The sequence below is a fragment of the Capricornis sumatraensis genome, chromosome 10 (assembly GCF_032405125.1).
Source record: "Capricornis sumatraensis isolate serow.1 chromosome 10, serow.2, whole genome shotgun sequence".
Taxonomy (NCBI): Eukaryota; Metazoa; Chordata; class Mammalia; order Artiodactyla; family Bovidae; genus Capricornis; species Capricornis sumatraensis.
In genome coordinates this window covers 95,766,925-95,791,247 of record NC_091078.1, presented here as the reverse complement: position 1 = coordinate 95,791,247, position 24,323 = coordinate 95,766,925, and the positions used below count along the sequence as shown (strand labels likewise).

General features: G+C 43.5%; 1 protein-coding gene across 1 annotated transcript; it reads left to right on the top strand.

Moving 5' to 3' along the window:
* On the top strand, positions 1–24,205 carry RBM5 (RNA binding motif protein 5). The gene is made up of 25 exons (XM_068982438.1): positions 1–92; positions 1,415–1,484; positions 3,531–3,696; positions 4,482–4,637; positions 8,439–8,508; positions 8,995–9,068; positions 11,552–11,635; positions 12,486–12,546; positions 13,040–13,105; positions 13,824–13,984; positions 14,436–14,533; positions 15,146–15,233; positions 15,396–15,473; positions 15,557–15,629; positions 16,502–16,587; positions 16,976–17,060; positions 17,266–17,357; positions 18,985–19,146; positions 19,729–19,878; positions 19,961–20,032; positions 20,816–20,995; positions 21,302–21,376; positions 22,419–22,516; positions 22,595–22,724; positions 23,590–24,205. The coding sequence occupies exons 2-25, from the start codon at positions 1,468–1,470 to the stop codon at positions 23,713–23,715; spliced, it is 2,448 nt and encodes an 815-aa protein (XP_068838539.1). The 5' UTR covers positions 1–92; positions 1,415–1,467; the 3' UTR covers positions 23,716–24,205.
* The last annotated feature ends 118 nt before the right edge of the window (positions 24,206–24,323 follow it).

Genomic DNA, 24,323 nt, shown 5'->3' with positions numbered 1-24,323 from the left:
GTCGGCGGAGGCGCCATTTTGTGAAGCGGCCGTACCCTGTTGGAATTCCTTGGCGTAAACTGCTACTGCTGCTACTTCCGTCCTTCCAGGGGGTAAGTGCGGCGGCCGCCCGTAATGACTGGCGGTTCTTTCTGCTGTGGCAAGCCCTGTAGAGCCTCCCTGTCAGCCGCAAGCTGCGGCCGTTCAGCCCCAGCGGGATCTCGAAGGGCTACCCGAGGCATTGGAGGGCCGCGCCCCTCCTCGCCACCAGCGCTGTCAGCTTTCAGAGAGCGTTCTCCCGGCCAGCCCGAGGCCCTCTTCTCTTGGAGCTGTGAGTGTGCCCCACCCGGGACGTGTCTCCAACTCCCAGGCCAAGTTGAGCAAGGAGTCGTCGTCTGTCCCTCAGATACTTCTCAGGGGCGCCCTGACAGTCTCTAGCCGCCATAGCTCCGCAGGTTCGCCTGAATCAACTCTCTCCGGAAAGCTGTTCGGTGAAGGGTGATCTGGGGCTGGGAACCTCTTGGGGGTCGGGAGGCGCAAGTGCAAGCAGGAAGAGAAAGCTGGACGCCTGAGTCGGTCGCGCAGTCTGTGGCGCCGCCATCTCACCCGCGACTCCCCACGGAGGTGGGTCTGGGCAGTGCCCAGGCGTTGAGGGGCTGCAGCAGGGATTCTGCCCCGGCCCTTGTTCCTCCCTGATGGTTCTGTTCCCTGTATTAACTCACATGTTCGTTGAGCGCCTGCCTAGAACAGGCGCCAGGGACGGCTGTAACTAGTTTGTCAGACCTCGCAAGCATCGAAGGCCGTCTAGCTGTGTGATGTTTTACCACCGTCAGTGCGCAGCGGGGCCAGGTTGGCTGCCTCAGGGACCTGTGGTGATTATTGTTACCTGGGAATTAAGTCGTACGGAGGTTTACTCTTGTTTGATATAGCCTTGGATCTGCCGTTCTGTTAAACGGAGTCGATTTTCAGTTAGCCCAGCATCGGCTTTCTGAAAGGTTTTTAATTTTTCATAAGTAATTTTTGAATTTTGTTTTGCTTCTTGAATTAATAAAGACACTTTGGTTAATGTTTTAAGGCCCAACTACCCCATTGGAGTTGCTTTGATTCAGAACACAGGGAGCTGATTGCAGCTGTGCCCTTTTTGCTTTGTAATCCTACAGTGGGAGCAGGGAAGGCATCTTCTGCTTGCATCCTTTTATGGGTTTGTGTTTGAATTTGGAATCTAATATTTTTAACTCGGCTTGCCTTCCTGCTATGCTTATTGTTACCAAAACCATCGTTTGATTTTAATGTTGACAGTTGGTCCCCACCCCTCAACCTTAGATCATCACTGTTAATGGTTTGAAGAAATTCCAGTCTCAGTGGTGTCCCAGCTATGAAACAGGACTTTGGTGATCTCCCAGATTTGCAGCAACGGATCTCTCTTGTCTTCTAGAAAAAAGCAAATTTGAACCTTTTGGAGCAGTGTCCTAGATCTTCATTAGCACAATGGGTTCAGACAAACGGTAAGTTATTACTGTACATGCCTTTGATCTCAACATTTCAATGGGGACTGAGCTATTTGTTGAAAATTGTTTACCATACTAATATTTGAGTCTGTGCTTGGTGTCATGCATTCTGTGAGCACTTTCATGATACTTGCTCGTATAAGCACATGGTTTAATGAGATAATGAAAATACTGTGTGAACTATCCTGTGGTAAAAGAAGTTGAGGGGCCTGTTAGAACAGTTAGGAACCTGTGTTTTCTTGGGAATAGCCAGGAAAGCTTCCTGGAGAAAGTATTCTCTTAAGGTGAACCCTGAAGGGTAAGAAAGAATTCAGCAAAGAAGGACTTGGTAGAGTAGGAGATCATGAAGATTCCTGGTGTGATTAACAGCCTCTGGCAGAAAGTAGGAAATTGTCCTGTCACTTTGCACAGTACCTGGCTGTAGAAGGCAGTCAGTGAAGGCCAGTTCTCATTATTATCCCCTCCATGACAAGATGATCCAGATTATAGAGCTGAGAAGCTTTGGACCATGAGTTACATTAAAAAAGAAGAAAGAAAAACTGCTGAAGAATTAACAGAGAATTAAGATGAGAGCATTTCGCTCCTGTGTCATCTGTGGAGTCTCCCACTCAAACCATTTGATTTAAACACACAACTTCTGCTTATTTAGCCAGCTGCCTCCTTAATATTGAATCCAGTCCCAGTGATAGATCAAACTGATGGCCCACTGGGACTCGGGAAATGTTCATGTTACATGATGTCATTGTTTGGTTCCAAATAAACATTTACCGTTTTAAGGTCTCTCATTCACATACTTTACATTGTAAAATTGCCCTGGACTATTTGTTATCATTCACTTCTTTTTATTAAATTTGTATACTCTAAATGATGCCCTAAAAGGCCTTCCCTTTATTTTGTCCTTACACAGAGTTTTATGAATCTGGTAAACAATTTATCAAAGAACTGTTTGTAAAGAGACACAGATGTATAGAACAGTGTTTTGGACTCTGTGGGAGAAGGTGAGGGTGGGATGATTTGAGAGAACAGCATTGAAACGTGTATATTATCATACGTGGAACAGATCACCAGTCCAGGTTCGATGCATGAGACAGGGTGCTCAGGGCTGGTGCACTGGGATGACCCTGAGGGATGAGATGGGGAGGAAGGTGGGAGGGGAGTTCAGGATGGGGAACACATGTACACATGGCTGATTCATGTCAATGTATGGCAAAGCCAATACAATATTGTAAAGTAATTAGTCTCCAATTAAATAAATTAATTTTTTAAAAAAACTTTTTGTATCTGTGGTCCAATGAGTTTAAGCCTTTTGTTATTAGATTTTCCTGTAAAGCCCAGTGCTGCCTAGTAATCAAAAATAAATCAGATGTTATAGGAAATAATGTTCTCTGATGATGCTATTTATTATAACAGTTGAACTTGGTTAACTGCCTAACGGGGGAAAAAAAGAAAAACTTAACTATTCCAGTTCAGTGGTTCATTTCTCAGTAGTGAGAATACCCTTCAGAGTGGATGAGTCAGGATATGTTTTCTTTTGAAACTGAATGAAATAAGAATACATTTGACCCTTAAACAACACAGATTTGAATCGTGCAGGTCCACTTACAGGCAGATTTTCTTCAATAAATACAGTACTATATGATCTGTGGTTGGTTGAATCTGTAGATGCAGGACTGGGTATACCAGAGGGCTTACTGTGCAACTTGAGCATCCATGGATTTTGGTATCTGCAGTGGGTCCTGGAAACAGTCCCTGACAGGAACAACTGTAATTGCATTCTTCCTATTTAAATTGATCAGTAAGATCTGAAATCAGGGATGAAAGGAATGATGTGTAGATCACAGGCTTGGGGAAATGCAGGATAAACATGGACAGACAACCTGTCTCAATTGTAAGTTGTTATTTGGTGATAAATTTTAAGGGATGCATTGAACTATTTGGATACCTTATAAACCAAAATGTGGATTGAAATTTTTTTCAACCATGTTTTCTAGAAGGACAAAATGTGATTTATTTAAGAATAAAGGAAAATTTTCTTCCTGGCAGAGTGAGTAGAACGGAGCGCAGTGGAAGATACGGTTCCATCATAGACAGGGATGACCGTGATGAGCGTGAATCCAGAAGCAGGCGGAGGGACTCAGATTACAAAAGATCTAGTGATGATCGGAGGGGTGATAGATATGACGACTACCGAGACTATGACAGTCCAGAGGTGAGTGACCAGCAACTATTTATGGAGTTGTTAGAATTATGAAATAAGTATACCAAGTGTGAGAATCTCTCAGGAGGAGTGTTTGATTCAAACACTTCAGTATTCTGAAATCTGTTTAGTCAGCTATAATTCTCAAAGACAGACGGAGACGTGTAGTCAGAATTCTTGGCCAGGGTTTCCATAGGGCTCACCAGGCACTCTTGAGCACATGGCTAAGATGAACTCATTCAAATCTCACTACAACCATGTAATGTAGTTACTGTACCCATTTTAAAGATGAGGCAATTGGGGCATAATTATATACCATCCCTTGGCCTCAGATAGTTTCTGACAGTTGTAGTTTAATATTGTAGCGTAGCTTTTTTTCACATTTCTTTTTTTTTATTTTTTTTTATTTTTTTTTTTAATTTTTATTTTTTTAATTAATACATTTCTTTCCATATGCATCAACTTTGTTTAGAAGTAATGTGCTACCCATATAATTTGGCACTTTTTTTTTCTTTTTTATGCATATAATCATCTTATTTTAATAAGTAATAACTGTTTGTGTGTTGACATACTATTTGGTGAGTTGTTAAACCATTCTTCCTGAAGTTAAATGATTGTTGCCAGGTTTGGGGGTTTTTGTTTTTTGCTATTTTAGAAGACACTATGGTGAACATCATTGTGGAGTTCGTGTATTATCTCTGTTCCTAAAGATGAATTATTAGGAGTGGAGGGAGTGGATCAAAGGGTATAAAAAGCCCAGTGTGATTTGAATTACAATTTTGTTCATTGTAAATCAGAGAGAACGTGAAAGAAGGAACAGTGACCGATCCGAAGATGGCTACCATTCTGATGGTGACTATGGTGAACATGACTATAGGCATGACATCAGTGACGAGAGGGAGAGCAAGACCATCATGCTTCGCGGCCTTCCCATCACCATCACGGAGAGCGATGTAAGGGGGACCAACTGTTCTAATGAGCCATCAGTAGGCGCAACAGACTCTGAGCTTCTACCGTTATTTTCTTGTGTTCTCTTTAGCTCCAACTATTATCTAGTGAAGTACCTTTCTATAATTAGGGTGACGTTCTCTCAACTTAGCTCATAGATAATCTTTGTATTTAGACTTCGAATCAATATACAGTTTTCAGAACCACAGGGAACAGTTTTTATTCTTTCAGTAATAACTCCTAGAAGGTAGTCAGTACATTTTTGTTGAATTGGTCACTTATTCACTGAGATTATATCCGTAAGAACATTTTAATGATTCAGCATCCTTTGATTTGTTGGAAATTGTATTATCCATTTGAAACCTCTGGAAAGCCTTTTGACAAGCCTGGCTTCCCCCTTCTCAGACTGGCCAACTATGGCTTTGGTGTACTGGGCACTGCCTGGTTTCCATTGGTATCTCTGGCCTTCACCATTCCTTCCAGCCCCATCCACCACCTGGCTTCTGCTGCAGGCGACTTTGAACATGTTCATTGTTCTACCAATATGCCCCCATGCCCCCCCCCTTTTTTTGCTGTGCTATGTGGGCATTTGGGATCTTAGTTCCCCAACCAGGCATGGAGCCTGTGCCCCCTGGGTTGAAAGCACAGAGTCTTAACCTGTCTAGTTGTGGACGCGGGCTTAGCTGCTTTGCAGCATATGGGATCTTAGTTCCCAGGCCAGGGATCGAACCCACGTCCCCTGAATTGGAAAGTGGATTCTTAACCATTGGACCACCAGGGACGTCCCCAGGCAGAATTTCTTATGTATATCCCCAACCCTTGAATTCGGGAGGCTGCCCAGCCAATGTCTGTAAAATGAATGTGATGTTTTGAAATATATTTTGTAAACCATATAAATCATAGCATTATGCCAGTATCTATTGTCTTAGGATATTCAAGGTAATAGTCTGACTATGAATTTTAGAGCTGTATTGAGTTCACACAGCCTTGGTCTTTTGAAACGCTGGAAGTGACAAAACGTGAGATGGGATGTTTGAGTTAATAGTGGGTATTAATTTGTGTTCCAAAACACACTTGTTCCACTGTGTACTGTTAAACTGCAGAACCGTGGATCCTGCCTCATAAACGCTGAAGTCAACAGATAATGAAGGCAATGCAGAGTAGAAAGGGATGTGTTGGAAGAGGTCTTGTTGAAAGTAGTTCTGTGGAATAGTAACTTGACACTTCTTAAGGGAGCTTTGTTACTGGTGGAGGGTAAGGAAGAGCTCCAGGGAGCTGTTAGTTGAGCTCATTCTTGAGGGATAGGGGAGAACTGAGGATAAGGTGTGGACTGGCCCTAACTAGCTTGATTTGACTGAAATCAAAGATGTTTGGCAGGAGAAAAGTATATTTGGGGGCCACTGCTGGCCCTAACAAGCTTGATTTGACTGAAATCAGAGATCTTTGGCAGGAGAAAAGTGTATTTGGGGGCCACTGCTGGCCCTGACTAGCTTGATTTGACTGAAATCAGAGATGTTTGGCAGGAGAAAAGTGTATTTGGGGGCCACCGCTGGAATCTTTGAAAGCCCAGCTAAGTATAAAAAAAACCTGCTGAAGTTTTTGCCTGGTAACAAAAGCTGTGCAGGTTTGAATGGTAGAGTCAGGGAGTGGTAGAGGCTAAAAGGAAGGCAGAGCTGAGCTCAGGTAGCAGTAGCCATAGGCATGTAGAATAGGGGATAAAAGAAATCCTGCAGGAGTCAGTTGAGGAAAGTTTACTTGTTGATCGCGTTGTTCCCTTGAGTCTGTTAAGCCTGTGGCCCTTGAAGCCTTCAGAAGTGGGTGGCAATGGGGAGAGCCATGCCCTAGCTGACCCCGGGGGCCCTACCTTCTGGTAATGAAACAAGATTGTAATTCTTGTTTATTTCAGGCTTCTCGGGGAACTAGAAGTGCTTACCATAAGAAGGCAGGTTTTTCCAAGTAGGCTTTCTGAGATTCCCCAAATTTGTGCAATATTTGTGGGAAATTTGCTTATTGGGCTCTTTGGTGGTGGTTTAGTTGCCAAGTTGTGTCTGACTCTTACGATCCCATGGAGGCTCCCAGGCTCCTCTGTCCATGGGATTCTCCAGGCGAGAATACTGGTGTGGGTTGCCATTTCCTTCTCCAGAGGATCTTCTTGACCCAGGAATTGAACCTGGGTCTCCTGCATTGCAGGCAGATTCTTTACCAACTGAGCTATGAGGGAAGCCTCCTCATATTGGGACCTTTAAAAGCATTTTAAAATTATAGTGTTCTCTTGAATGAACTTCAGTTTATCACTTTCATCATTATTTGTCCTTTGTAATCCCCTCACTGACATATGAACTCCTAGAGTAACTATGTTTAGTTAATTTTGTTACTCTGTGTGTTACTGTATCACTATATTCATAGTTAGTCTTTAGTTACTCTGGTAACTAAGTTTTCGGCAACTATGTTGCCAAGCATGAACTTGAGTCAGGTGATTGGGTCTGGGTTGATGTTAACACTTCTATTCCCTGTTTGTGGTAGTCTCCAAAGCCACTAGGAGTATTGACTCATGCTCTTAGGGGAAATACAAACTTAGATTCCTGTAAGCCTCTGGTCACAGCGTTTTCACAAACAGATCAATATATAGCCTTACTTCGTGTATATTTCTATTTAAATGTGCCTTATTTAATATATACTTTGATTCATTAGCATTGGACACTAGACAGCACTTCAGCACTACACCTGGAGAGCCATTTTAAACAGTGAAATCGCCAACAAAAAGTACAAAAATGTGAAATACCTGCCAGTAAATAGACTAGGAGAAGGACATCTGTTTTCACTATGAAAGCTGATACAAAGCATAGCATACTCTGCCAGGAACATGTGCATCAAGCAACTCAAATTTTTTACTATTCTGCACATGTTTGCAAATGACCTTGAAAGCGCAAGTGGTATTCATTTGGAGTATAATGAATTTTAATTAGTAGGCAAATCTACCCCAAATAATGAGGACTGATTTTATATAATCCTGCAACCTTTACACGTAATAATGAAATGGGGAAGCCACTAAGAGTCTCTCAAAAATTTGTCCCTGGTGTTTTTCCTGAGAGTATTGCTGCCTGGTGTGATTGCTGGAGAGACTGATGTCTTTTTTAATGTATTTTGCCTTTTGCAGTGAAGGTTTGATTTGAAATTGGTAATAAGTTTAGCAGCCAGAAGTCTTTCTTAAGGCCCAATTCATGTTCACTTTGGTTTACTAGGAGCCTAAGAATATTACAAGGTTTGGTTTTTTTTTTAATGTAAGTGTAAGGAAACCATTTCTTTAAGACATTGTGCAAAAAAAGGTTTCTCTTAAGGGAGTTCCTTGTTTTGGGGCTATTGATTTCTTAGTCTCCTTCAGAGACTCTACTTCAGAGTATGATGACATATCATCTGCCTCTTTTAAATCTTTTTCTTTTCTCCCTGGTCCTTCAGAACAAAGGACAAGATTAGCCTAAGGGGGAGGGTGGAGGCTTGAGGGTCAGCACACCACAAGCAAGGCTGTGTCTCACAACATAGAGTAGCTGTATTTGAGGAAATCCCCCATCAGCAGGTAAAGAAGGCTTTCAGAGCTATTATAGTACATCAGTTTCTATGAGAAGCATCCCTTCTTTTGTTCTATCTTTAGACTAATTGCATTTTGATGATAGAAGTTTAAAAGCTTGGCCAATTAAGCTTAAGTAATATAAGCTTAAGTTGATGTAATCCCTAGTCTTTGAACTCTCTTTAGTGTGGAATGGTTTGTGGCTAAAGCTTTAACAGTAAATGTGTAAAACCCTGTGCAGATTCGAGAAATGATGGAATCCTTTGAAGGCCCTCAGCCTGCGGACGTGAGGCTGATGAAAAGGAAAACAGGTGAGAGCTTGCTTAGTTCCTGCTGTTCTGGTTCTCTTCCCCATTCCCACCTCAGTCCCTAAAGAACATCCTGATATTCCCCAGTCTTCAAGCACATGAATTCAGAATGAAAGGTTTGCCATGGCTAAGGAATGTGACTCTTTGAAAACGATGTTAGAAAGCACCTGAGGACCTTTTTAAAAACTTTGTTTTTAGGGGCTTTTTTTTCCCTTCGGTAAGTAGTGATGTATAAACTCCTTGTTTGACTGTAATCGGTTGCATGGTTACTTTTTAAGCGTGGAATCAAATCGAATGGCATTTAGTTCAGGCGGCTTGGTTCCTTGCCATGGCAAAGTATCAAGAAGATCCCCAAGTCAAGTCACATTTGTAAAGCTGCTTCCCAATTGGCTTTGTCACGCAGTGTTGAAGCAGTGGGAGAGAGATTCACCTGTTATAAAGGAACTGACTAACACGAGTATCCCGTCTATATCTGAATGCTGTCTCTAGGTGTAAGCCGTGGTTTCGCCTTCGTGGAGTTTTATCACTTGCAAGATGCTACCAGCTGGATGGAAGCCAATCAGGTTGCTTCACTCACCAAGTCTAGATATTCATGAAAATGGAACAAGTCTGTACAATTAAAAAAAAAAAGGTTGAAGGAGTGGTTTGTTCCAAAGGAGTGACTTTACAAAAAAAAAAAAGCTTTGTATATATTAAAATTGATGTTACTGGAATAAACACAGTACCACACATTACACTGCAGAATTTGCTCTGCCTTTAAACATGGCTACCTGACATGGCCTTGTTAACCACTGAATATTTGTCTGGTAGTTATCAGAACATCTTGAATATTCCCCCTTTCCTCCCCTGATTATATTCCTGTTTATTATGTCCTTTGAGAGTCATCTTAGATTATCCAACTCTCAATTTGACAATGAAGAGAATATAATTGAAGTCTGCTGTAGGAATTTTGTAAATAATTATTTCAACTTGGAGACCTCAAGCCTCCTAGAGGCATAACTGCTCATATGGGTCTTCAAGAACTATTTAAAGATCTAGTAGAATTTATGAACAGTAAGTCTGATGAGATTAGCCTAAGAGCTGGTGTCCTGCTGCTGTCTAATCTAGTTAGAGTGGCATTAACATCCTAATCTCCCTGAGAATGCCTCTTACAGTCTGTTCAAAGCAAATCTTTGATGATTTCTTTGATGTGGCATTAACTGAATCGTTCTACAGTTCATCAAGATAATGTTCGGTGCTTGGCACATAAATAACATTTTTTGCCAGAACTCCAAACCACAGTATTGAATGCCTTAACCAAGTGCATTCTGGGAAGTTTGCTTAACTCATTATGTTGCTTCTCTGTAGTATTTTATGATTTGTCACTCATAAATAAAGAGTTATATTCTTTGGAATCTTAATATCATTAATAATGAGACTCACTAATGAGGATATCATTTTGATTGACTTGTTAGATTTTTAAGCCTCTCACTTCCTTAACCCAGAGGTGACAACCTGATCTTATAATGGTAGATCTTAATTCATTTCATACCGTGGACACCATCCTAGTAAAATTCAGGACATACACAAGCTTCATGTGAACCTGCTTGCTTTTACATGACAGCATCTTTTTAAAGCATCTTATTAATACAGTGGATGTATCAGAATGACTTGGGAGTTTAAAACTCCTGGGAAATTGAAACCTGAAAGACACTTAAAAGTGGCACAATTTTAATGTATACAAAGCTGTGTTAATGTGTAACTATTTCATTACAGTTCAAATTCACTCCAGAAATGAAAGGCCAGTAGGATTAGGGACTCAGTGATAGTTTGGAATCGCCCCAAACCAGCACATCCCTCTTAGTGGGATGATCTGTTGACTTATCTCCCAGCTTCTTTATTTTTGCTTCTATACAACACAGTGAGTGGATGACCTTCAGCTCTTTCCCTCTTGGCCAGACATGCAGTCTTGCCTTTAGATATTGCAGAGACAACATTCACAGCATGTCTTAACTCTTCCAGGATTTGCAAGAACCAAATTACTCAACAGTATGTATGTTTGGAGGGGTTAGACTCCTTTAAAAAGTTTGGATATCTAACCTCCTACTTAAATCCCTTCTGACGGTGTTAGAACACCCCGCTCCCTTTCCCTCCCCCCAGAAAAAAAAAAACAGAAAAGGTGTTCCTGTTAAAATGAAGGCTCTTTGGGGGCAGATGCTGGGTGTGCTCTTGGTAAACTGTTTCAGCTCGGAATTTTCACCTTTGAAAAAAAAATCCCTTGTAGTCACGCAGTTGACTAGAAGGATGAGGTGGTATATGAACACTTAGACACTTTTCCTAACCCCCTGAAGAAACTTCATTGGCCTCCTGGTTACTCATCTTGGAGAGAGTACCATCCTATTTCAGTGAAAAACACATCTGTCACTCAGGACATCACGTGGTTGCACTTGGCAGGAAGAAACCTCATTTAGCTGTTTTTAGAGTCGATGGCATTCAGACTAGTGTCTCCTGAGAAAATTGTCACCAGCTTCCCTTTAAAAATGGGTTTCCCTCTCATTGTCCCCAAAGGACACATCCTGAAGCAGGAATTTGGGTGAAGGGGAAATGTAAAGGCTTTCACTTTGCATAAGGATGTGGGACTGGGGGAACAGTGAAGTGAAGCCCAAGGACACCATGCTAAGGGCTAACGTAGGAGACAACCTCAGAACTGGGAGAGTTGTGTCTTCTGCTCTTTGAACTAGATTGTCAACTCTCAGGCAGCCTGTCAATGCTGAATGTTAGGACTTCTGTCTCTGCTGGAGACACGGCCTGGTGCATGTCAGCGTTTATAGCGTGTGTCAGCTTCCTCAGCACTCCCTGACTCCGTTTACCTTTACTCCGCATCCCATTCTCTTACTGCCTATCTGAAGGATTGGATGGGCAGAGTATAGGTGGCGGTGGTTGGTCCTCCCCGTATGTTGTCCATTTAATTCCAGAGCACTGATTTTTCCGAAGTGTGCTCTGCCCTGGGAAAATGGACACATGTTCCTCACAATGGGAATAACTAATTACTTCTTTTTTTTTACAGAAAAAGCTGGTGATTCAAGGAAAGCATATTGCAATGCATTATAGCAATCCCAGACCTAAGTTTGAAGATTGGCTTTGTAACAAGGTAAGCACGTGTTCTTCCCAGACAAACCAAACTCTTGGAGTTTTTTGTTTTCTATTTGTTTGACTATCCAAACAAGAAAATGAGTAAAATACATGATTACCAGCTTTTATCAGGAGGTGATTTTCATACTTTGTGACTTTCTTGGGTCCTCCTGAGTAGGTATTAGAGGACAGACTCCCTCAAACATGAGAGATTTTAAGAACCAGATTCTAAGCCCAGTGTTTCAATTAAGATTTTAAGTTTGTTTTACTTTATGGTTTCTTAATTCTGGCGCTCTCATCTTTTGGCAGTCTCTTTGTTAACGAAACCCTTTGTGGCCCTGCTCGCATTATATAAGGGAGTTATATAAGGTCTGTTACGAGTAAGAAATGGTATCCATGGGCAAAACCCTAAGTGGGCAAGTGTCACCAAAGTCACAAAGTAGGTGTTGCTATTGGCATTTTGAGAGTACTTGGTGTCACATGTCCAGCAGGGCTCTAGACAGAATTTCATTCACATTGTATTTGTGTATATAGAGTGATACATAGTATATGTATAGTGCTTTTCTGACATAAGGGAGAACTTTGCCAGTGGCTTGCTGCAAGGTTTGGGGGTGAACTGAAACTTTTCCCCAGCTTGAGAAAAATGGAAATCTACTTCAAAATACATCAGAATGTATTTTTCTAGGGGTCATTCATATACTGAAATTTTTAGGTTAATGCTCCTTTGTCTTCAATGCGTAGGATCACCTTCTGCTTTTATTGCTCCTCACTGGGACTTGCCTGTGACCCTCTTGCTCTAACCCACATTGTTACTAGTAAACCTGGCCTACCATGAGATAGAATAACAGATAAAACGTTTTATTTTCCAGTGCTGCCTTAACAATTTCAGGAAAAGACTAAAATGCTTCCGATGTGGAGCAGACAAGTTTGGTAAGCCCAGATTTGGCTGTTTGGGAATATGTATTGAAACTTGACTAATTGGGTTGTCTGTGAACCTAAGGAAAAGTACAGCCTGGGGTATTTAAGCAATAACGTATATATTTTCCTGAAACCTTCTACCTTAGGTTATGTAGTTATTTTCTTTAAACCTCCTTCCTTAGATTTAGTAGATCCTGCTGTTGAGTGCAAGAATACAAAGAGTTCTTTTATTTTTCAAAATTAAGTCAGCTTTCCTGCTTTGCATTCTGTATCTGCTTTACTTTACAGAGATGAAGTCCTCTGAAGTCCTCCAGTGGCCTAGTTTTTGCATTCCACATTTAAAATTCATGTCAAAATTAATGAGGTTTTACTGTAGCCACAAATGGTTAAAAAAGAAAAAATAACAGCTACGTTTACTTAAAACTTTGGTATTTGAATGTATTTATGTTGGTTTGTTGTTTGTCTTCAATTACTGATTCTTCCTCTTTTCTTTCCTTTCTTGTAGACTCTGAACAGGAAGTGCCCCCTGGAACCACAGAATCAGTTCAGTCTGTTGATTACTATTGTGATAGTAAGTGCAAATGCAATCTTTTGGCTGTTATGTTGGAAACTGATCTCCGTTGGATGTCTTTTGTTCTCCTGCTCTTTTTTAATGAGGAGCAGTCAGTGGCTTCAGATTGTCTCGTTAAAGACTGATTTTTGGATTTCTTTTCAATGTCAAAGTGAAAGATATATGCAGTTGACCCTTAAACAACAATGGGTTTGAACCATGTGCATCTATGCTGATTTTCTTTCTTTCTTTGTTTTAATGAATGCTACAGTACTACACTGGGCTTCCCTGGTGGCTCAGACAGTAAAGAATCCACCTGCAGTGTGGGAGTCCTGGGTTCAGTCCTTGGGTTGGGAAGGTCCGCTGGAGGAGGGCGTGGTAACCCACTGCAGTATTCTTGCCTGGAGAATCCCCATGGACTGAGGAGCCTGGTGGGCTACAGTCCGTGGGGCTGCAGAGAGTTAGATACTACTGAAGCGACCGAGCACACACAGTACTACACTAATTACTGGCTGAGTCTGGGGATGTGGAACTACCAGTAGAGAGGGCTGGCTGTAAAGTTATACACAGATGTTCTATTGCGTGGCGGGAGTGGGGTCAGCACCCCCTCATCCCCCTGCATTCAAGGGTCAGATATACTGGAAACCTCCCAAAATGGGTTTGTTTGTACTTAAATCTGCTTTGAAAGGCATTGGTGGTAGAAATGCACGTCTCTGTCATTTGTCTCGTTCACCTGCAGCAATCATACTTCGAAACATAGCTCCACACACTGTGGTGGATTCCATCATGACAGCACTGTCTCCCTACGCTTCCTTAGCTGTCAATAACATTCGCCTCATAAAAGACAAACAGACCCAGCAGAACAGAGGCTTCGCGTTTGTGCAGCTGTCTTCTGCAATGGTGAGATGTTCATTGAATCTTTCCTTTTAAAAGAAACTGAGATAAGAGGCAAATGTGGTTCATCCAATTGTGATGCTACCTACGTCTAATGTTCTTGGAGCCCAAAGTTCAAGACTTAAGTAATGATAGTTATTGCAGTGCTAAATTATAGGCCGACAGCTTTAGTAAGTGGTAAAAATACCATTGGTATACCTGTAGATAACTGGCTGAACTGAAGTCTGAGCCACAGTTTAGTCTTTTTTCATGCTTTTAGATTGACCTAGCATTGGCTCCTTTAATAATACTAGATACCTTGAAAGAGAGCTTTTTAAAATTTCTCATGATTTCATATCCACAGATAATAATGAATTGCCTTTTTTTTTTTTAAATTTCTTTGACTAGGATAGGTGGTAGATATTCTCAGTTGCATGACAAAAATCACAAAATTGTTTTTCTTCACATTCTCCTGCAGGATGCTTCTCAGCTGCTGCAGATACTACAGAGTCTCCATCCTCCTTTGAAAATTGATGGCAAAACTATTGGGGTTGATTTTGCAAAAAGTGCTAGAAAGTGAGTGGCTTCATTGCCCTTACTTCAAACCGCTGCATCTGCATGCTTGTCCGAGAATGCGCTGCTAACTGCACTCGAAGCCCATGTTCTCTGTACTGAGATGGAATCCTTCCTAATTGGCTGGGAAGGATGCACTTGTCTTCTTAGCACTTATTCCCTCCTATCCTCAATACCAGTTGCCAGAAAGCTTGAGAGCAGGACAAAACAGACTTGGTAGATGGGTTGAGAATATGTGCTATGCAAACTGCTTCAGAATGGTGCAAACCCATCTGGAAATAATTCTTTCCTTCCACAACAGTATGCTAATACAGCTTCATGTATGTAGAGCTTCATTCTAGTGATGTAAATTTCCCATTTCTAGTATCATTGCCCATCAAGTAGACACCTTATTAAATAGAAGAGTACAAAAGAAAGCAGCTATACTACAGGGACACATGCCCACTTAGGGCTTTGCCTGTGGAAATCCTTCCTCACTCTGAAATGTGGTGTTGCTGGCATTGGAGACCTTCCAGTAAAGTCTGGAGTGGATTACTGTTTTCTGGGTAGCGTGGGGTTAAGTGATAGGGAAGCATACTGGTATAAAGTCACATGGCTGGATTTTTGTGGTTTCAGAGACTTGGTCCTACCAGATGGTAACAGGGTCAGCGCCTTCTCCGTGGCTAGTACAGCCATTGCTGCTGCTCAGTGGTCATCCACCCAGGTAAAGGGAAGGATCTTTTTGCTCCAGGTAGTGTGGTGGTGGTGCCCAGACTCATAGAAGTCAGCTCTGTGATTGTGCTTGCCTTAGAAGCTCTGCAAGGACATTTGAAGACCTCAGTGTCCACTAAGTCTGTCTGTGTTTCCTCTTCTTTTGACATTGTAGTCTCAGAGTGGTGAAGGAGGCAGTGTGGACTACAGTTACCTGCAGCCAGGCCAAGATGGCTATGCCCAGTATGCTCAGGTGGGTAGACTGGACCATTATCTGACTTCTGGTCTCCAGAGTGTGTCCAAGAATGGCAGCTTTAATGGTGGACTCTTCTTCAGTACTCACAGGATTACCAACAGTTTTATCAGCAACAAGCTGGAGGATTAGAATCCGATGCATCATCTGCATCAGGTAATAGATTTCATATTCTTTTTATCTCCTGTTTAAGCAAATACAGTTGAGGACATAGAGCTAGATGTTCTCATTAGATCCAAATAAATCTAGGAGAGCCATTTCCCTGTAAAACGGGGGATTGGGCACTTTCAGGGATGTCAACATGTACCTAAGCGTCTGGGGCGATATTGGCATTGCTTGTGCAGTGGGCTTCCCTGGTGGCTCAGATGGTAAGAAGCCACCTGCAATGCAGAAGACATGGATTTGATCCCTGCGTCAGGAAGATTCCCTGGAGAAGGGAATGGCTTCTGAACTCCAGCATTCTTGCCTGGAGAATTCCACGGACAGAAGAGCCTGGTGGTCTCGAGTCCATGGTGTCACAAAATTCAGACAGGACTGAAAGACTAACACTTGTGCATATCAGGAGCTGATACGAAGCTCTTAGAGACTATGCCATCATGAGTGTTCATTCTTGAATTGAATTCAGTATTTTCCCTCTCTGTGCTGTTCAGAATTGTGGGTGCCCATGTAAGTTCAGGTGAGCAGTCTCTTGTCCAGACATCAATCAGAAGGGTCACTCTTAAAAGCTATTGCTCTAGTTTTTGTTCCAGTATTACAAAGGTGTGGCAGTTAAGTCTATTTTCAACCCCAGAGCAGATGTGGAAACCTTCTTCCCCTTCTTCTTAGCCATCATACAGAATGTCTGACTTTGTGTATCACATTCTAGTAGGATTATATAAATGAGAATATCATAGGTTAAAGAGTACTTACTGGGAATTAGGTGGTTAACAACTGACATATACAAAGACTCTAGATTGGGCATTCCGGGTGAGGATGTTTGGTGTAGAGTTCAGTGCCTTGGCTGTTATAACTCCGGTGTTTATCATCAGGCACAGCGGTGACCACGACCTCAGCGGCTGTTGTATCCCAGAGTCCCCAGCTGTATAATCAGACCTCCAACCCACCCGGCTCTCCGGTAATCCTGTCATCTTAGATATAGAACTGGTGATTGTTGGGGAAACTGTTGCTGTACAAGTACTACCTTTTCTCACTGTGTAAGCCAGGATTGACTGATACACACACATTCCAACCTTACTTCTTTCTGTCTAATCATATTATGTACTGAAATAATTTTGTGTCTGTATTTTAAATGCAAGATTCCACATAGGGTCTATTTATACTGTGCATGCTTTGGCTTGACCTTTAGGAAGACAGTTGTCAGCATGTGTTTTGCTCAAGGATTGCCCTAGACCGTTGCTACAGTGGGTCTGTCAGGGGGCCCTTCCTGCTGGATGATTGCAGTGATTTAGTTCTCTTGAGAGGCTTTACAGTTGAAACTATATTGAAGCTGCTGTTCTTTCCAGACTGAGGAAGCACAGCCTAGCACTAGCACAAGTACACAGGCCCCAGCCGCTTCCCCTACTGGTGTAGTTCCTGGTACCAAATATGGTAAGCCAAACCTCATGGGGCTGTTGACAGTTGGAAGGTCCTAGTTGTTGATTTTGTTTAATAAGCGCTCCTCTCCCTTTGTGGGTGTCAGCGGGACACGTGGGGATATGAGAGAAGACGACCTGCTGCATCTCAGTGGCTTAGAATTGGAAGTAAAGCCAGTCTCTTCCCTGGAATGACTATGTGCTGGGTTTTGTTTTTGCAGCAGTGCCTGACACATCCACGTATCAGTATGATGAATCTTCAGGATATTACTATGATCCAACAACAGGGCTGTACTATGACCCCAACTCACAGGTAATTTAAGGGGTAAAACAGACGTTTTGAGGTATAATGTACTTACTGAAAAATTCATGAAACTGACACGTGCAGTTCTTGCAGTTCTTTGAATGTTTGTTTACATATATATACGTTTGTTCATTTAGCAGCACCACGATAAGAGCAAGAACATTCCTAGCACACTAAACATTCTCTGGTGCCTCTTGTTGGTCAGTCCCACCTCCCCTGCCCCAAGCACTGTTCTTTCTCCTATTACCATGGATTATTTTGTCACGTTAAAATTTTCAAGTGACTGTTTATCTTCATGTAGACACCTATATACAAATTTTAAATTGTGATTTTTTTCACCTGAGAGAAAATTCACATTTCAGCCATTTAGAGTGTTCAGTTCAGTAATTTTTTTAGTGTAGTCACAGTGTTGGGCACCCATCACCTAATGTTGATGAACATTTTCATCAACCTGAAAAGAAACCCTATACCCTATATATTAAGCAGTTACTTCCTAATTCCTTCCCACCCCAGCAACCACTGCTTTCTGTCTCTCTGGGTTTGCCTGTTCTAGACATTTTGTATAAATGGAATCAAATAATATGTGACCTTTTGTGTACAGCTCTTTTTTTACTTAGTATTTTTGAGAGTAGAAATCAGCAGATCTGTGGAGTGATATTTTATTTTTGGCAGTGTATAGAACTTTTTAAAGAGGAAAGGCAACATTAACACTCCATAAATAAGCAACTGTTTATGACCAGAAGCTGTGTGTATATATAGAATAGTAAAAATAAGTGCTTTTAACAGGAATTTGGCATTGAGAGCTTGTGGTTTCTGAGTCAGGTGTGACGCTGTGTGGGACTTGCCAAGCGGGCTGGGCCTGTACATGTTGCTTCCACTGCTCTTCTTGTGGAGTCTGGCCATTTCCCAGGCCATTCTTCTTGGTGGCCATAAAAGTTGTGGCTCCTGTGTCTGACGTGCACTGCCTCCCCTGAAAAAGATACAAAAGGCAGTCTCTCCTGAGCCCCTGTTGAGCAGGTAGAGTAAGCAGTTGGGCAATAGAGAAGAGGAGAGAGACAGCTGCCACCCATTCTCTGTTGTGGTTCTCCCCACACACTTCAGATCAGGTTCCTTCACCTGTCACCTCCTTCCAGGTTCCCAAGCTGGTTTTTACAACCATGTTTGGTTGCCCAGGTGTCCAAACAGAACAGGCAGGGTTCTGTATGATTGAACCTAGCAATGAGATGTTAACTGATTGTCATGGAGAACGTGTGAGAAAAAGCTCCTCCTGAACCACTTGCTCTGGCCACCTGGTTTGTGTAAGTGGTCTGTCTGTGGAAAGGAGTCAGGCTTATTGCTCTTTGGGTACCCTCCAGGCCCAGGGATTAATTAATGGAAACTCGAGACTCTGAAACCACATTCTACTCACCCAAGAAGTTTCGCACCTCTTGGCCAGCTGGTTCACCATCCTCACCTATACCAAGGTTTATAGCACCTCCTCTCTGCCCAGGAAATATTACTGGTCTGCAACATGCTTTATGTTTTTATGTTTAATTTTTTTGACAAAATAATGGAGATGTAAGGGAGTGAAAATACTCCTTTAGGTTAGTGGTTTGACCCAGGAGAAAGTCTGCATGAACTGTGTCTTTTATTCTAGTATTACTACAATTCCTTAACCCAGCAGTACCTGTACTGGGATGGAGAGAAGGAGACTTACATGCTGGCTGCGGAGTCTAATTCCCACCAGCAGACAGGCCTGCCTCCTGCAAAAGAGGGGAAGGAGAAGAAGGAGAAACCCAAGAGCAAAACAGCCCAGCAGGTAAGATCATGACCCAACCAGCAGGCCCATTTTTCTCTCTCTCTTTTTTTTTTAATCAAGGGGTGGGGTGGGGCTGTGGCATTTAGCTTTATTTGGATTCTTAAAGACTAGGCCATACATCTTATTTACGTTAAGCTCGTAGTCTAGTTAGTCTCTCAGTCATGCAACTGCATGGACCATAGCCTGCCAGGCTTCTCTGTCTGTGGAATTCTCAGGCCAGGATTACTGGAGTGGATAGTCATTCCTTTCTCCAGGGGATCTTCCCCACCCAGGGATCAAACCTGGGTCTCCTGCATTGCAGGCAGATTTCTTTACCATGTGAGCCACCAGGGAAGCCGTAAGTTCCTAGAGCATTGTGCAGTTTTTTAGTAGTATTCTTTGTTATCTGTCAGTTGCCTGAAAGACTCACAGACTTTGGAACAATATTCATTAATGACTTTGGTAATATGTAGTATCTCATAAAAGATAAGGGCAAAAGGGGTTTTGTTACAGTTTGTTACAATAATGGCTTGTTGTCTTGGCATAGGAGACTGTTTGCTAAGTTCCTCTACCTAAATCTCTGTGATTGTTGTTTGACTGTAGATTGCCAAAGACATGGAACGCTGGGCTAAGAGTTTAAACAAGCAGAAAGAAAATTTTAAAAACAGCTTTCAACCTGTTAATTCTTTGAGGGAAGAAGAAAGGAGAGAATCTGCTGCCGCAGATGCTGGCTTTGCTCTCTTTGAGAAGAAGGTAACAGTAACAAGGATGGCCTTTCTTCATAAGGGCAACTTAGGTAAAACTTGAGGCTTATGACTTGTTCTGTGTTTCCCAGGGAGCCTTAGCAGAAAGGCAACAGCTCATCCCCGAATTGGTGCGAAATGGAGATGAGGAGAACCCCCTCAAAGTAAGGAAGTACCAGCTTTAAACCAGTGTTTAAAGGCTGTGTCTGTGCTTTGTGTCTCACTTTGATCTGCATCTTGGCTAATGTGAAAGTGTTAGTCACTCAGTCATGTCCAACTATTTGCAACCACATGGTCTGTCCGTGGAATTCTCCAGGCAAGAATACTGGAGTAGGTTGCCAGTACCTTCTCCAGGGGATCTTCATGACCCGGGGATCAAACCTGGGTCTCCTGCATTGCAGGCAGATGCTTTACCATCTGAGCTAAGCATCTGGCTAATCTCATTCCTGCTTAAAACGGATGTGTCCCTGTCAGTGGGTATTTGAAGCAGCTTTTATACACAGAATCTATATTCAGGGCTTTGTTTTCTCTGTGTGAGAGAAAGTAAGATGGAACAGAGAATAAAGCCCAGATTCCGGAGCTCAGTTGAGTTTTATTGCATTTGCAAATAGTTTTAACAGTCTGGAAAGAGAAAATTAAGACCAAAAAAGCGTATTTTACATGCTAGATACTTACCTGAGTGGGTCATTACTCTGATCTGTCGTAGTTGAGGTTTTCAGACATGGTCAGTAGTTTGAGAAAAGTCATCCAGGAAGTCTTCTTGGTTCCCAAGAGGGCTGGTGGTGGGAGGCTGTCAGGCCCAGCACTGGAAGACCGAGCTGCTCTACTCACTGATGTGTGACGTATGGATAATGGGCATTCTCTCACAGCTTGGATTAGGCGTTACTTTAGCCATTGCTGTTTCTCTGTTGCACATTTCCAATGACCCATCTTCCTCCTGTCTCTAGAGGGGTCTGGTTGCTGCTTACAGTGGTGACAGTGACAACGAAGAAGAGCTGGTGGAGAGACTTGAGAGTGAAGAAGAAAAGCTGGCCGACTGGAAAAAGATGGCCTGCCTGCTCTGCCGACGCCAGTTCCCAAACAAAGACGCCCTGGTCAGGCACCAGCAGCTCTCAGACCTCCACAAGGTGGCCATGCTTCTCTGAGCTGATCTGAGACAGGGAGGGGAGGCAACGAGACGCTGTGGGTGCCCTGATGGTAGTGAAGGTTCAGTAAATACCTGCATTAAGTGATTGCCTCTTAGAAGGCAGCTCTTCAGTATAGTCTGTTCCTAGAAGGCAGCTCCTCAGTATAGTCTGTTGCAGATTGTGAGTAGAAAGGAGCATGGCAGCTCCAGGTACACCCAACTCTGGCTTTCCTGTTGTAATGAATTGGACTTTGACTTGGATGGAGCACAATAGATACTAATAATGTTTGTTAAATCTCTCATACAGCAAAACATGGATATCTACCGACGATCCAGACTGAGCGAGCAGGAGCTGGAAGCCTTGGAGCTGAGGGAGAGAGAGGTGAATGGGGGTCAATGTGCCACTCGAGTGTCTTGGGGTAACTGCCCTTGGCTTTTACTCGTAGCGCTTGTCCCAGGTCCCAGGGACGGGGTAGGGTATGTCACATATCTGTCACCTGGCCGTCATGGCTCATGTAGACTGGACCCAAGCCATGTGCCCTGGGAGCTCTGCAGTGTCCTTTCATCAGGGTGCTCGAGACCACTCACAAGTCCTGGGTGCCAGAGACCCACTGGTGAAGTACACTGGGTTTTAGTAAGGACAGAGTGAACTTGTTGGGCCTGGCCGAGGAAGCCTTTGTGGACAGTAAGGGGAGCTCAGATGAGGCCTAGGGGACAGCAGGACAGAATGATTGCTGGTGGCCTGGAAGGAAGCAGTGGCGCCCCTAACGAGCCGTCACTTGGTAGTTGATGAAGCAGGTTGAGAGCCAGCCACCCAGGGGTTTAAGTACCAATGGAGGCCTATGGCTTAGAGATGAACCTTTGAGCAAGTGACTTGAAGTTGCTCACCCCAAGATGGTTCTGAGGTATCTATAGCTGAAGCTTTTTACATTCCTATTTTTTCCTACTGTTCTATGGTGCCAGCTCCTCAGGGAATGTAGAGCAGGTCTCAGGAAGCCACCTCTTGGCTCTGTCTTCCTGGAGGTGGCCCTATCCAAATGCTGAGGAAGAACAGCAGCCCTGCCCTCCTCTCCCTCAAGGACGTTGACAGGCTGTGCCCATCCCCAGCAGTGCCCACACTCTGTGCCCACACCCAGCAGGCTGGTTGAAGAGCTTGACAAGAGGTGACTCGTTAAATAAAACTGGTTGTTGGAAACGTGGTTTTGCCCCAGGTTCCACACACAGATCATCTCTACAAACCTGCCATTTGGGATATGACGAAGTGCAGCCAGGGAAACAGGGCATGTGGTATTTGCAGGCACTCTAAAAGGCCAAGCTCCAGATGAAGGAAGCACCTGAGGTGACAGTCTGAAGTGTGGATGCTTGCGACTGCGACAGATTGATTGAAGTCTGAATATCTCTAATCGGGCTGTTCTCCCACGTAGATGAAATACCGGGATCGCGCTGCGGAAAGACGGGAGAAATACGGCATCCCAGAGCCTCCAGAACCCAAGCGCAAGAAGCAGTTTGATGCTGGCACCGTGTATGTGTTGTGCACATTTTCCGCTTTCTGAGACGGGGCTCTGGCTGTTTTGAGTAACTGTGTGTTTGCCACTGGCAGGAATTACGAGCAGCCCACCAAAGATGGCATTGACCACAGTAACATTGGCAACAAGATGCTGCAGGCCATGGGTTGGCGGGAAGGCTCAGGTTTGGGGAGAAAGTGTCAAGGCATCACAGCCCCCATTGAGGTAAGCAGTGGGATTGGGCTTCAGCGGCCTGCAGGCTTGTCCCAGAGTTGGGATGAGGTTGAAACACCCGGAGGGCCTGGGCCCCAGTGGGAATTGTATTCCCTGCAGCTGTCTCATATTGCACCCTCTTTTTAAGATGTCAGTTGGGAGGAACAGGTGTGGCACCCAGCTTGATTTTTCTGGTTTTTGGGTCTCTTTGGGTAAAGCCTACCTTCTAAGGAGCTGTGTCTTTCTACATCCTTCAATATAAACAAACCTTAACGCTGACTCAGTAGCTTAGATCGGATTTTCAGAAAGGTACTGTGCTTTAATTTCTAAGTGATTTTTGCTTATGTATAAAACAGATTACACTTTAGTAGGACTTTGATCCATGATAAGAAATCCTTTATTCAGTCAGAGCTCAGGACCAGAGGCCCTGGACCACTGGCCTTCTAGACAAGAGCACTGCCAGTGATTGCTCTCTCCCTGACCTGGCAGCATAGCTTAGAACAAACACTTGCTGTTAATTTGTACAGGCGAGTTCTGCTGCCTTTGAGCTGTCCTGCCATGATCTGTACCTAAAATTACCAGACCTTCCCTGGGCTTTGGTGCAAGGCTTTGGGGCCCTTTAGCAGGCACGGTGCTTGCTGAACGGGCATGGAATTGGGGGAGGGCGTGCTTCTGTCTGCCCTTCTCCCTCACCCATTTGATGCCCTCAGTCCTTCAACCTACTCCAGGTCTCCAAAGTAGAAATCCCTGTCTTTGTTTAAAATTTCTGTCTCCTGGCGGGGTGGTCCAGCTCAGCAGGGAGTGGGCTAGACGTGGGGGAGAGGGAGCAGTCCACACCCTACCTGCCAGCTGCTGACTACAGTTTCATTACCCCCAGGCTCAAGTCCGGCTAAAAGGAGCTGGCCTAGGCGCCAAAGGCAGCGCATACGGACTGTCTGGTGCAGATTCCTACAAAGATGCTGTCCGGAAGGCCATGTTTGCCCGGTTCACTGAGATGGAGTGAAACACGGGGATGAGAGAGAGAGAGAACGAAGAGCTCCAAAGAGCACAAGGAATGCTCGGTCTCCTGAATTCACTCTGACCACCTTTCTCTTTAAGGGCATGCCCTGTGCTGTTAATGGTTTTCAGGGTGAACCAGTTCATTCTGCAAGGTTCTCCCACTTAAAGGAGTTCCCCTTGTATGGGTTATCTGGTGAATGGCTTGCCTTCCTGCCAGAGGGCCTGAGAGCAGACCAAGGGGATGGTGGGTCTTTTCTACTTCGGTGTACATAGTGTAATGTAGTGTGTGTTTTACATGTGTAGCCTATGTTGTGGTCCATCAGCCCCTTGCATTTCTAGGGGGTGTTGAGATGCCCTAGGGTGGTATGTGACACCAAAGCCGCCTCTGTCATTTGTTGTGCTGTCTTTTCTTGGCAATAGCCTTATGTATATTTGTATATTACACATTTGTACAGAATTTTGGAAGATTTTCAGTCTAGTTGCCAAATCTGGCTCCTTTACAAAAGAAATACCTTGAAAAATGAGTGTGTGTGTCTCTCTATTCTTGGGTAACCAGGTAAGCAGAGCTGTTGGAGCCAGTCCAGCCTTGTGATAAAATAAGTATGTGAACAT

What these genes read in the sequence shown, in the direction of transcription:
- RBM5 (XM_068982438.1), top strand. An exon ending in GCTGGATGGAAGCCAATCAG is followed by an intron (nt 9,069 to 11,551) that starts GTTGCTTCACTC and finishes TTTTTTTTACAG; the next exon opens with AAAAAGCTGGTGATTCAAGG. An exon ending in AAGATTGGCTTTGTAACAAG is followed by an intron (nt 11,636 to 12,485) that starts GTAAGCACGTGT and finishes TTTATTTTCCAG; the next exon opens with TGCTGCCTTAACAATTTCAG.